The following is an 11,550-nucleotide window of genomic DNA, read 5'->3' on the forward strand; positions in this document are numbered from 1 at the left end:
TGAGCCACTTTCTTCTTCTTTTTTTTTTTTGTCGGTTGTGGGTCTTGAACTCTGGGCCTGGGCGCTGTCCCTCAGCTCTTCAGCTCAAGGCGAGCACTCTACCACTTGAGCTAAGTGCCACTTCCGGTTTTCTGGTGGTTTATTGGAGATAGGAGTCTCATGGTCTCTCCTGCCCGGGCTGGCTTTGAACCGAGATCCTCAGATCTCAGCCTCCTGAGTAGCTAGGTTTACAGGTGTGAGCCACCAGCGCCCGGCTTGAGCCACTTTCTTAAAAACAATCTAACTCATTCCTCTTTAAAGCTTGGAATGATCTATAGCAGACTTTTGTCAAGCTAGTAAGTGGAAAAGCTTTTGGAGGCAGAGTCCAGCTGCTCTTCTGTGTAGTCGGAGCTGGGAGCAGATCCATGTGATCTGTGATTCCTCCACCTTCCCAGAGAGCTCAGCTCCCCCTTGGCTCCTTCCTCTCCCACTGAAGTCCACTCGATGCATTTCCTGTGCCGTGGGCCCTTTCTCCAGCCTCCTCGTCTCTGCATGGCCCAGCAGAAATCTGCTTTAGTGTGGAGAGTCTAATTTATAATAAATCCTAGGTTTCTCACAACAGGAAGCTTCCTGGTGTTCATAACACCTGAATCTTGCTCTCCCTGCAGAAAGCCAGCTGACCTGCACAACCTTGCCCCTGGCACCCACCCGCCTTTCCTGACCTTCAACGGGGAAGTAAAGACCGACGTCAATAAGATCGAGGAGTTCCTGGAGGAGACCCTGACTCCTGAAAAGTAATGAACTTCTTCTTTTGGGAACTAGTGAGTGGGAGGGGGTGAACCCAGAGAAACCAGATTTCCAGAGGCGGTTTCTCCATCCAGAGCCGGGGCCCTGCGTGCAAATACACAGTGTTTGATGATCTCAGACTGAGTCCTGTAGATAGACCCACACATAGCCATAGCCTGTGGAGGGGACAGTTGGTCCAGCCCTCGTAGAGTGACTTGAGCCCCAAGGAAGTTACCACCCCGCCCTCACCCCAGTTTACTGGAAGACCTTAGAGTCAGGCAAAGAAAGGTCCCTGGTTTTAGAACAAGAGGCAAATGTCAGATGCAATAACACAGCCAGGAAAGGGACACAGGCCTGAAACCACACCGAGAGTCATGCATCTGATTCAGGCACAATTCAACGGGAGAACCTGACGGGAAGCACTTCCTCTTGTGAAATCACGTGACATGGGGCCGAGGGGGCTGTGCTCATAGCAGAGAGTTGTAAGTTTTTGTTGGAGAGAAAAGAAAGGAGAAGGATGGACCTCAAATTTGCAGGGGCTAGGCTTGTGCACTGTAGACTATTGTCATTGGAGATGACAGCAAGCATACTTTTATAAAAACACTAAAAATAACAATATTGGATGAACTGGGTCTGGGAAGGTAAATAGCATGAGGGACAGGAAACATGGAGGTGGAGAAATCAATCAGAAGGAGCCAGGCAAGACCAAATGATGGACTGGGCTAAGCTAGTGGCTGGACAATTGGAGAGATGAATGAGAAAGATTCAGGGTTTACTTAGCCCCCCAAACTCAGTGAAATGTGACAACTGAAAATGACCATCTTGTATTCGTATTGAAGTGTTGATTTGTCCACACACATAGCCCATGCACACACACAGGTCTATTAGAACAATTAGAACATGGCCGCCAAGACTCGCTGTGATCCTTACTGCAGCTCTGAGAAGTAGATGACACCTTGTGTTGCAGTCAGACATGACAAGATGTCGTGACTTATCCAAGACTTCAATGAAGAAAACCCAGGCTCCCATTGTGTTCGGAGTGACCTCCCAGACAGCCCCCCCCCTTTAAGAATACTCGTTGTCATCCACATTGGGACTGGACCAGTCCCTCCTCTGCCCCTGACAGGAGCCGTGGCCCTCCTTCCTGCCCCCTTCCCCAGCCCAGTTCCCCACGCACACTTTAACCAGCTTCCTCACGCTTTCTCCCCCCAATCTGGCTCTGCAAGGCCCCTCGCCGGTGATTCCTTCCTTTCTTTTTTTTTTTTTTCTTGTCAGTTGTGGGGCCTGAACTCTGGGCCTGGGCGCCGTCCCTCAGCTCTTCTGCTCAAGGCTAGTGCTCTACCACTTGAGCCACAGCACCACTTCTGGCTTGTTCTGTGTATGTGGTGCTAAGGAATCGAACCCAGGGTCTCATGCATACGAGGCACACACTCTACCACTGAGCCACCTTCCCAGCCCCCAGGCAGTTTCTTTAAGGTACCCAGAGGGGGCCCAGGCCCCCCCCAGAACTGTGTCACGCATACCATTGGACCTTGTTTCTGAAGACCATCGTTTTCGGGTTCATCATCCTGGAAACGTGGTTTCATAATCCAGGCGGGGGAGGCAGCATGGTGGGCTGTAGTCTGGCCTTCCTCTCCTCCACCTCCACCCGGCTCACCTGTCCTGATCTCGGCTGCTGCCCGTCAGGCGCTTCTCCAGACTGTGGTGGAATGTAGGAGGGTGACAAAGCCCGTTCCTACCCTGCTGGGAACCCCACGATCCATCGTTGGGCAGCAGAACCCCAAAAATGGTAAATGCACATCTCCAGAAGTCAGCTAAGACGGGGGGGGCCAGTGGTGAGACCATCATCCACCTTTGCCTTCTAGAATGTTCTTAGATGACTCTGAGTACTTCCGCTAGGGACACATGTTGCAGATACTTCCCAGGAAGCGTCAACGAGTGTCACCGTCTTGCCCTGCCCTGGATACCCACCTGTCTGTCCACACCACAGCCTCGGCTGCCCTCCCCCAGAACCGGGCTGGGAGGCGTGTGGCCCGAGCTCAGAGGCCCCGGAGCGGTGCAGTCCGTCCAGCCTTCTTGGTCTCTCGGGGGCAGCCGCCTTCCCCATGACCATTCCTGGCTGCTGTTCGCCGTGTGTTTCTAATCAGCATGCCAGAATGCCAAGACATTGCGGGAGCCCTTGTGTCCCCTTACCTTATTATTTTTTTTATTTAAGGAGAAAACCACACGCAAACACTCCAACCCTTTTTTATGTTTAAAACCTGCCTGATTGCACAGAGCACTTAGTGTCAACATGAGACACCCAGGAAATGTCATTTATTTTCTAAGCTAGATGTTTGTCCATCTGGGCATTGTCTCATCTCTAAAATGAAGGGCTGACCCCGGCCCCAGTTCTCTGATCCCCTGAGTTTCCCAAAGCTCTCTCCAGAGCTGCCTGCTGCTTAAACTAATCCTAGAGTAGCGATCCTTGGATTAAAAACTCAGGAAGCCAAGTCACCGGGCATGCGTGAATCACCACCCGGTGTTCAAGTCCATGCCACTAGGTGGCGCTCTGCCACAGTGACAAACCAGCTGCACAACCTCAGGGGCTGAACAGAATATTTCCCGCTTGAGGGCAATCTGCCTGGGTGGTGCGGTCTGTCCTCTTCTGTCTTCAAGCTACACTTGATGAACTTCTGAGGACCGTGTCAATGACTGTATCTCTGAAATTGAATAGATACTTACTATGGGGTCCTAGCCTGGACCCATTGGGGTCCAATCCTAGTTGATGGGCCAGTTGAAGAAAAGAAAAGAAGAAAAGAATAGCAAAGAGTCCAGGCATGGTAGCTTTTGTCTATAATCCGAGCTAGGCAAGAGACATGGATGGAGGAGGATCAGTGTCCTAGCCTGGCCAGAACATGAGCTCTTAATCTGAAAGCCAAAAGTAAAAAGGTCTAGTGGCCCGGCTCAAGTGGTAGAGCACCTGCTAGCAAGCACAAGGCCCTGAGTTCAAAATCTCAGCACCACCAAAGGCAACAAGTGGTTTTTTTGGAAAGCCTTTCGTTTTTGGTTCAAAGCATTAAAAGAACAAAGTGTTCCACCCTTTAAACATGAAGCAAAGAAACGGCTCTCACTGGCAAACTATTGCCCTTAGATTATTTGGTAATGATGATAACCAGGCCAGTGTCTCCTATCTCTGCTCTTCCTCCCTGGCCACACATGTAACACGTTTGTGTAACAGCATCTTTTTAAAGCTAGAATGGTTTATGCCAATGATGCTGCGGGGTCGGAGCGTGGAGTCCACACAGACAGGTTTACCTTGATCTCCAGGCCAGCTGCCCACCGGGACGTTTCTCTGCAGCATTCAGGTGTTCTCATGGGGCCGGGGGAGCCTCAGAACCTCTGTGTCAATATTTAAATGAGCACCTTTCCATTGGTGCATCATTGTTGGACCCCGAACCCTTTGAGTGACATACTGGTTCTTTACCCAACAGACCATGTTACTCCCAAACAACTCTTAGCACCTCACCAGGTTTGTGAGCAAGGGTTGCTGCGTGCCCCCCTGGCCCCAGGAGGATGCTGGGAAAACCCAAACAGTGGGTAGATCCAGCTAGAAAGGGAGGTGGTTACTGTTCATTCACTGAGATGGGGGTCAGGCTGAGGGAGCCCCAAGTCTCCCTGTACCCAGAACACTGTGCCTTCCTTCCAGGTACCCCAAACTGGCTGCCAAACACCGGGAGTCCAACACGGCAGGCATCGACATCTTCTCCAAGTTCTCTGCCTACATCAAAAACACCAAGCAGCAGAACAACGCCGGTGAGTGGCTCCTCCCACCGAGAGACGGGAGCAGGGCCTGCTTCTTGGGCATCTTCAGTCTGCCCATGGGTGTGTCAGACCCTTAGGCCCAGAGAAGCATCTGGGCTGCTTGTTATTCAGTCAACCCTAAGGACCCCAACTATGGGGGGGGGAGACCCAGATCCTGCTGCCTGGCTAGTGCAGGCAGAGAGGCCTGTGGGTCTTGTTGCTGACTGGAGGGAAGGATGTGATGTGTCTGTGGCAGCTGCCATCTGGGGCAGCTCAGTGCGCTGCCCGGGAGAGCCCTGAGAGCCGCCGGCTTGTCCTGAATGTGTGGTCCTGCTCGCATTCACATGGGAGCGTGCATTCCCACTTCCTTCGGTCTATGTGGGATTCCTCAGGGGTCTCTCCAGAAGCTACAGAGGGAGCAACATCAATGCTAAAGGTTTGGTCAAGTGAGGGGTCAGAAGTGCGTGTTTAATCACAGTCAGGGACTCTGGGAGCCTGGGCTGTGTGGAGGGTGACCCGAGACGCAGAATCGTTCGTGACTACTGATGCTGAAATCACCCGAAGCCCCCACCCCCAGAGAAAAGGAAGAAGAAGAAGATGATGATGATAGAGGAGGCACATATGGCTTAATCAAAGCTGTGCTGGAGTCGATGAATTGCCAAGTGAAAGGAAAACCAGTTCCTGTCCCAAAAGAGTTGGAACAGGAAGATTTTCCACGCAGGCCTTGGAGCAAGCTTCTCGAAGGCGTTTCAACTTGAGCACCAAGACTAAGGGGGAATCAGTTAGCCGAGCTCACAGAGCGCAGGGTGGAAGAGGACGGGGCCTGGAGGAGCATCCTGGGGCGAGGATCATCCGTGGCCACCGGTGGGGGTTGAGGGTCACGGAGGGTGATGCTCGCGGACAAGCAGCAGCGTGGGGGAAATATTTGAAATAGGTGTGTGTTCTTGCTTCAACGCTGTTTGGGATTCAAAGCTATTGGGATTGCCCTCACTCCATCTGAGTTCAAATCCCCCCACCCCCACCCTGGGGTCTCCAAATAGGGCCTCCTTTGGGAATGGTGTTTTCACAGAGGAAACTAGTCCAGGGTCTCCTCCTGGACTACAAGTCCAGCAACTGGGCACCTCATAAGGCAAGAAGAAGAGGAAGTAGAGGAGGAAGGCCAGTCCAGAGATGGAGGTGGAAGCTGGGACAGGGAACCCCCAACTTCCCCCAAATGAAAAGAGACAGAAGAGCTCCTCTTGTCCTTGGGATTTCTGTTCCCCAGACCAGAGGGGGAAAGGTGGATTGTTGTAAGCCACGTGGCTGGTGGGATGGGGTGGCCACAGCCCCAGGCTCTTTCTGTGTCCATCAGTGCATCCATCCAGGGAAAGAGCAGCTCCTGCCTCTCTAGTCCTGTCCTAGGGGAGGACCGGGGCCTGGCCGTGCTAAGCAGGCGCTGTGTGCCCTGGCTTCCAGAGTCCACAGCGTCTCAGCTCAACCACAGACATCTCCCTTCATACTTGTCACGGTTTCCCTTGGAACCATCATCTCATTTGAGCCTTCCAGGTTTTTTACATTAGAAATGGCATTCCCATGTTGTGCCGATTTACAGTTCCCTTACTCCCCAAAGCCAAAGCCACAGTTTTCATGACATAGGGCGGATCGATTTCCTATAAACTCAACACTTTGCGCGCCTCATTGTTTCCCTTCTCCGGTTTCACGGTTTTCTCTCTGTAGCGGGTCTCGTCCTTGGGAAGCCCTCTTCCCCTCACCCATGAGGACAGTTCAGAGCTCGGGCCTTTCTGCTCGCCGCATGTGAGCCCCTGCCCCGTAAGTGCTGTTCTTACCCGCCCTCCTTTCAACAAGATCCCTCTCTGTGGCTCTACCGTGCCGCCCCCTGTACCTATCAGTTGTGGCTTCAGGGTCCCAAACTCCTGAGGCTCAGCAGGCCAGAGGCCAAGGCTTCCTCCAGCAGAGTCGGGCAGGGCTCCCGTGAGGACCCCAGCCCACACAGGACACGGACCCCAGGAGATGGGTCATGGCCCTCTCTGCCTTGCCAGAGCTCCAAACACAGCGGGTGGCCCTTTTGGAGAGGACTAAAGCAAAACAGGCATGGCCAGGAAGTCAGGGTGGAGAAAAATGTTATTATCTAAGCCCGGCGCCGGTGGCTCACACCTGTAATCCTAGCTACTCAGGAGGCTGAGATCTGAGGACTACGGTTCAAGGCCAGCCTGGGCAGAAAATGTCCATAGACTCCTATATCCAATAAACTACTCAGAAAAAGCGAGATGTGGCATTGTGGCTCAAGTGGTAGAGCACTAGCCTTGAGCACAGAGAGGTTCATATGTATAGTATGTATATCTATATCTATATATCTTAATATCTTACAACAGGTAAGAGCATGGGAATGATTTCCAAAGCAGGGGATGAAAAATGTCAGTGTGAGCCTAAACTTACACACACACACACATTATTGAGTGTATTTGCCTTAAGGTCATAGTTCAAGAAGGAAAGAGGGTGGGCATGTATGTGCACTTATAAGAGCTGTGGATCCCTTCTGTTGTTTTTGACCTCTCTCTCCAACAAGAAAAGCTCGTGTCATTCACACAGCCTGAGTGTGACCACAGTGGCCAGGCAGAGGGATGGGGAGGAGCTAAGCCCCCCTTGGCACATCCTGTGAGACCCCCTCCCCCCAGACTTGACGGTCACTCTGCCTTCAACCCTGCTCGGTTCACACAGCCTGGCCACAGGGCAGAGCCCAGCCGAGGCCTGCGCCTCCGCCATCTCTAGCATCCTCCATCTTCACTGCCAGGCGTGAAAGGTCCTTCACCTCCAGCCTCTCTCCCTCACCGTCCCCAGGACTCCAGGCCGCTCAGACCCAGCAGTTCTGCTTTTTCCTGGCTTCCATGCTACGCATTTGCTCTGCCTGGGACCTCCGTTTGGCTCCCTGGAGGGTTTTCTTTTACCCCCTCATTTTCGTATGCCCCCTGCAGCCTGTCATCTCCCGAGAGGATCTAGGCTTACCCCGGCCTTGCAGGCCTCACCCTCAAACTGCCGTAGAACAGACCTGGAACCCCCTCTTCCCCCCGCTAGGACGCCTAGCTTCCAAGAGACTGGCTCAGTCGACTTAATGTAGGCATGCATCGTATCTTACGCCACTTTTCGCAATCTCTCACTTCCTTCCCTCCATCCTATCAGGGTTTGGGGGGAACGTATCTCGTGTTTCATACAGATTGTGAGTTCCAGGCCATTCGCAAAATGGATCGTATGTGCATGTTGTGCTCTATGCGTGTGCGTGTGCAAGTCTCCGTTCATTTCTTCTGGCCCTGTCACATTTCCCTCTCTCATACGGTTGCCATTCCTGCCCCAAATACGATCCTTGTTTTTGGTAAAAGTGTCATATTCTCATGCGAATCCCCCCAACTGTCCATCTGACTGGCAAGGAAGGGGTGTGTGTATGTGTTGGACTTTTAAAATAAGCATTCAGAATGTCTCCTACTTGAGTAACACTTGCCATCTTGTATCCCTCCTCTCCACTGAGGAGGGAGTTGTGATCCCAACTTTTTCATGCTGTATGCAGAGACCACGTGACTGTGTGTGAGCTTCTCAGGCGGCCAGGACCCCACATTCCTGCACTGAACCTGCGTTTCACCATCTGGGGGATTTTGCTCTCTCCAGGCTCCCCCTGAATGCCCTCTCCTCTTCCTGCTCCCAGTGCATTTTCTCTCTTATTTCCACTTTCAGATTCTTCTTTCTCATGTGTGTTGGGGGGGGGGGCAGGCAGGGGAGAGCTTTCTTTCCATTTTAATTTCTATGCCACTTGTTCCAGAAAACTTTATAGTTCCTCCCAGGGAGGTCTGCAGCGCAGCAAAGCAGCACCCCACTTGAGTGAGGTGAGTAAGAAAAACAGAGAAAGAACCATAAAATGCGACGGTGGGGCTGGGCGTCCAGAACCAGCCACTTGGCGCTGCACGGCTTGACACGCAGGCCGGGCCACCTGGGCAGCTGTATAGTGTCAAGCAGACAGGAAAAAAAATAGAACCCACCCACCCCCAGTTAGCCAACAGCTCGGTTCTTCCAGAGATCAGAACAAACCACCCTCCCAGAAGAATACCAAAGGGCCCAGAGGAGCTGCTGTTGCCATTTTCTTGGGCCCTTCCATTCGGCGACTTCCAGCCTGCTGCAGACCCCAGGCTGGACGGGCTGCGGCCTTCAGTGCCTTTGCTCCATCTCTGCCTTGTGGAGGCCCCAGCCCCCTCAGGCCTCAGGGTCAAGCCCCTCCCACCTCTCTCCTCTGCCTGCTTCTGTCTCCGCCTTCTCTTGAAGACCCATGAGCCCTTGCTGCATCCTCAGCTCCCAGTCCCAAGTTTCCCCCAACAGACCCTAGGCTGCCCTAACGTCCTCTTTCTAAAAGACTTGGCCTTGTGAAGCGCTTCCGTCTTTCTGAATGAAGTCCTAAAAAGCCCTCTTCCAGCCTGCAATGGGTTGTATACAGGGTGATGCGTTTGGGGTGCACGGACCCTTCCCTGGGGAATGCTTGGCTCCCAGTGATTTCCTCCAGTTGACCATAACCGAGCAGGCACTAGTTTCCACATTGAAAACCCGATGTCTGCTGAAAAGAATAAAGTGATAGGAAGTAGGTGCAGTCTCAGAAAGCTCAGGAAACAGGTTTGAACCCCCTTCCCACCACCACAAAGCACTCGGTGGGGCTAAGCTTTCTGCCTGTTAATCCTCTCCCAGCTTCGGCCAGCCCGGCCCGCCACTGAGGGCCCTGCCGGAGAGGCCATTCACCCTGAAGGCCCAGGAGCACTCCAGCGTGTTGCCAGAGATCGTTCTGAGAAAATCAGAACAGAGAGAGAAGATACCCTTGTGTGCGAGGCCTCAGGACCCCGTCCCGTAACCCATAGGTCTTCCCACTCCATGGGGTTGTGCTGGAAGTTTCTATCATGTACTCATCTTACTATCATGGCAACCGCCACGATGTATCTCTCTTTCCCCTTCTAAAGCCCACATGGAAGCCCACAAAGGCCAAGCAGCCGCCGCTACGTTCCTGCTCCTTGCTTGCCTCCTTCAGGCTACACCTTCACATGTTCCTGTCTCTTTCTCCAAGGTTCTCTGCTGTAGATCCTTCACCTGGCCGGTGCTGTAACAAAGGGCTCTCTCTGTAGCTCTGACTGTCTGTCTCCCTCTCCACCAGCTCACCCAGGTCCCGCCCCTGGTCAGCAGTGGCTGGAAAACACCTGCCCAGCCAGGGCTGCCCCCCCCCCACTCCCAGGACCCAGAACACCTTCTGCCTTTCAGGGAAACTTCAGAGAAAGCCACAAATTCATCAAATCCATGAAGTGACTGAGCAAGAGCATCCTCCTTGGGTGGGGAGCTCTAAGTCTTAGAGATTTCCACCTGGTATGAAGAAGGACGTAGTGTTTCCCAGTCCTTTACCATTAAATGTATAGAATGGACTGCCGGCCAGCACGCAAGGGTCCCATCGATGGAGGTGGGAAATGTCCTGCTTTCAAAGATGTCCAAGTGTGGGAGAATAGGAGCCCTACGCTCTGGGAATTGTGGCTGACCTTTTCAGAGCTCATGTCCTGACCCCTTACTTCCTCCAGGCTGTTCAGAGAAACATCTGCCTCACCTTGACCTTGACCTTGAGTTACCCTGTGGGAAACCAAGGAGATCTCCCTGCAACTACTCCAGAGATATCTCTGGAACCTGTACTGACGCTATACGTAGAAAAGTGTCAACTCCACCCTCCGTCCTGGGAACAGAGGTACTTACTGCGTGGGTCCGGGCCCATGTAGGGTAGTAGATACTGAATGCTACAGAGCAGCTGGGCTGCGTGCATTCTGCTCAGCCACTGCGGTAGGAGCCTAGAGCAAACCCAGGCAGCCTAGCAACGAACAGGGGTAGATGGCAGAATGCTAATAAAACTCCACCTAAGGATGCCGAAACATTTAGCTCCACATCGGCTTCCTATGTCACAAAATACCGTTCTTCTTTTGACTTTTCCTCCAAAAATGTAATTTAAAAAATCCTTAGTTTTGAAGGTAGCGTAAAAGGAGGCAGTGGCCCGTATTGAGCCCCTGGAGTGTTTCTGTCTTTGTCTCGGGCACTCAAGCTCTGACCTGTGATCAGGACTGGCATATGCCTTGCCAATTAAAGCCATGCACGTCTACTATAAAGCACGTAGCTCCTGGCCTGCCATCTAGGCTGATATCTATCAGCTATTGGCATCTATTAGCTCCGGTGGCTGTTGCTGATTTTCCCCATGACTTGTGTGTCTGCTCTCTGAGCACTGGGTCCCCCCCCACCTCCCCCCATTCCCAGGTTGCTGCAGGGTGTTGTGCTGCCCTCTGCTGGCAGACTGCAGGATGGACACAAAAGAAGGCTGAATATGGTTGCCTTCCTTAGGAAGCTGCCATTTCTAAGCATCTTCAGGGAGGGACTGTGCTGTAAGAGGCTTTTGCTGGGCAGCACCCCCGAAGGACCAGAGACCTTTCAGGCCACTGACTGTACTCCACACCGAGGGAAGAGCATGCCCACCGGGACTGACAGGCTCTCCAACAGCCCCGTGTACCTGGAGGCCAGCTGTCTGTCCCGCATTGCCTCTTTCCCCTTTCCCCTCCCGCAGCAACAACTCTTTCCATGAAACTTCCTTGACTAAAACAGAAACATAGTCGGAAGGGCCTGAGCATCCTGGGAGAGCTGTTAACTAGGACTTAGAATCAGAGGGCCCAGGCCTTCCCCAGAGCATCCCAAAAACCAACTACCGCAGGGGAAGAGGAGGCAGGGCTGGGGGAGAGGAGGTGTTTGGTATTTTATTTTTCCCAGATCCCCAGGATGTGGAGAGCTAGCCACCTTGAGAAAAAGAGTGTGTGTATTTATTCTTCCAAGGAGTTTAGTGCCATGTTTTCCTGCCCTTCCTAGGCCCACCTATCATCTGGTCTGGAGGCCTTGGCATTTCCAAGAGGCTCTACATGGGCCCTCCCCACCCAGCCTCCCCCTCCCTCCCCTCCCCTCCCC

General features: G+C 52.9%; 1 protein-coding gene across 1 annotated transcript in view; it reads left to right on the forward strand.

Annotated features, from left to right (window-relative positions):
• The window catches only part of Clic5 (chloride intracellular channel 5), a 65,864-nt gene that overhangs the window by 35,713 nt on the left and 18,601 nt on the right, over window positions 1-11,550 (forward strand). Inside the window, exons 3-4 of the mRNA XM_013019216.1 lie at window positions 648-773; window positions 4,454-4,560. Of these exons, the coding sequence (XP_012874670.1) occupies window positions 648-773; window positions 4,454-4,560 (233 nt within the window). The remainder of the gene's footprint in view (window positions 1-647; window positions 774-4,453; window positions 4,561-11,550) is intronic.

The sequence above is a fragment of the Dipodomys ordii genome, unplaced genomic scaffold (assembly GCF_000151885.1).
Source record: "Dipodomys ordii isolate 6190 unplaced genomic scaffold, Dord_2.0 Scaffold44, whole genome shotgun sequence".
Classification (NCBI taxonomy): domain Eukaryota; kingdom Metazoa; phylum Chordata; class Mammalia; order Rodentia; family Heteromyidae; genus Dipodomys; species Dipodomys ordii.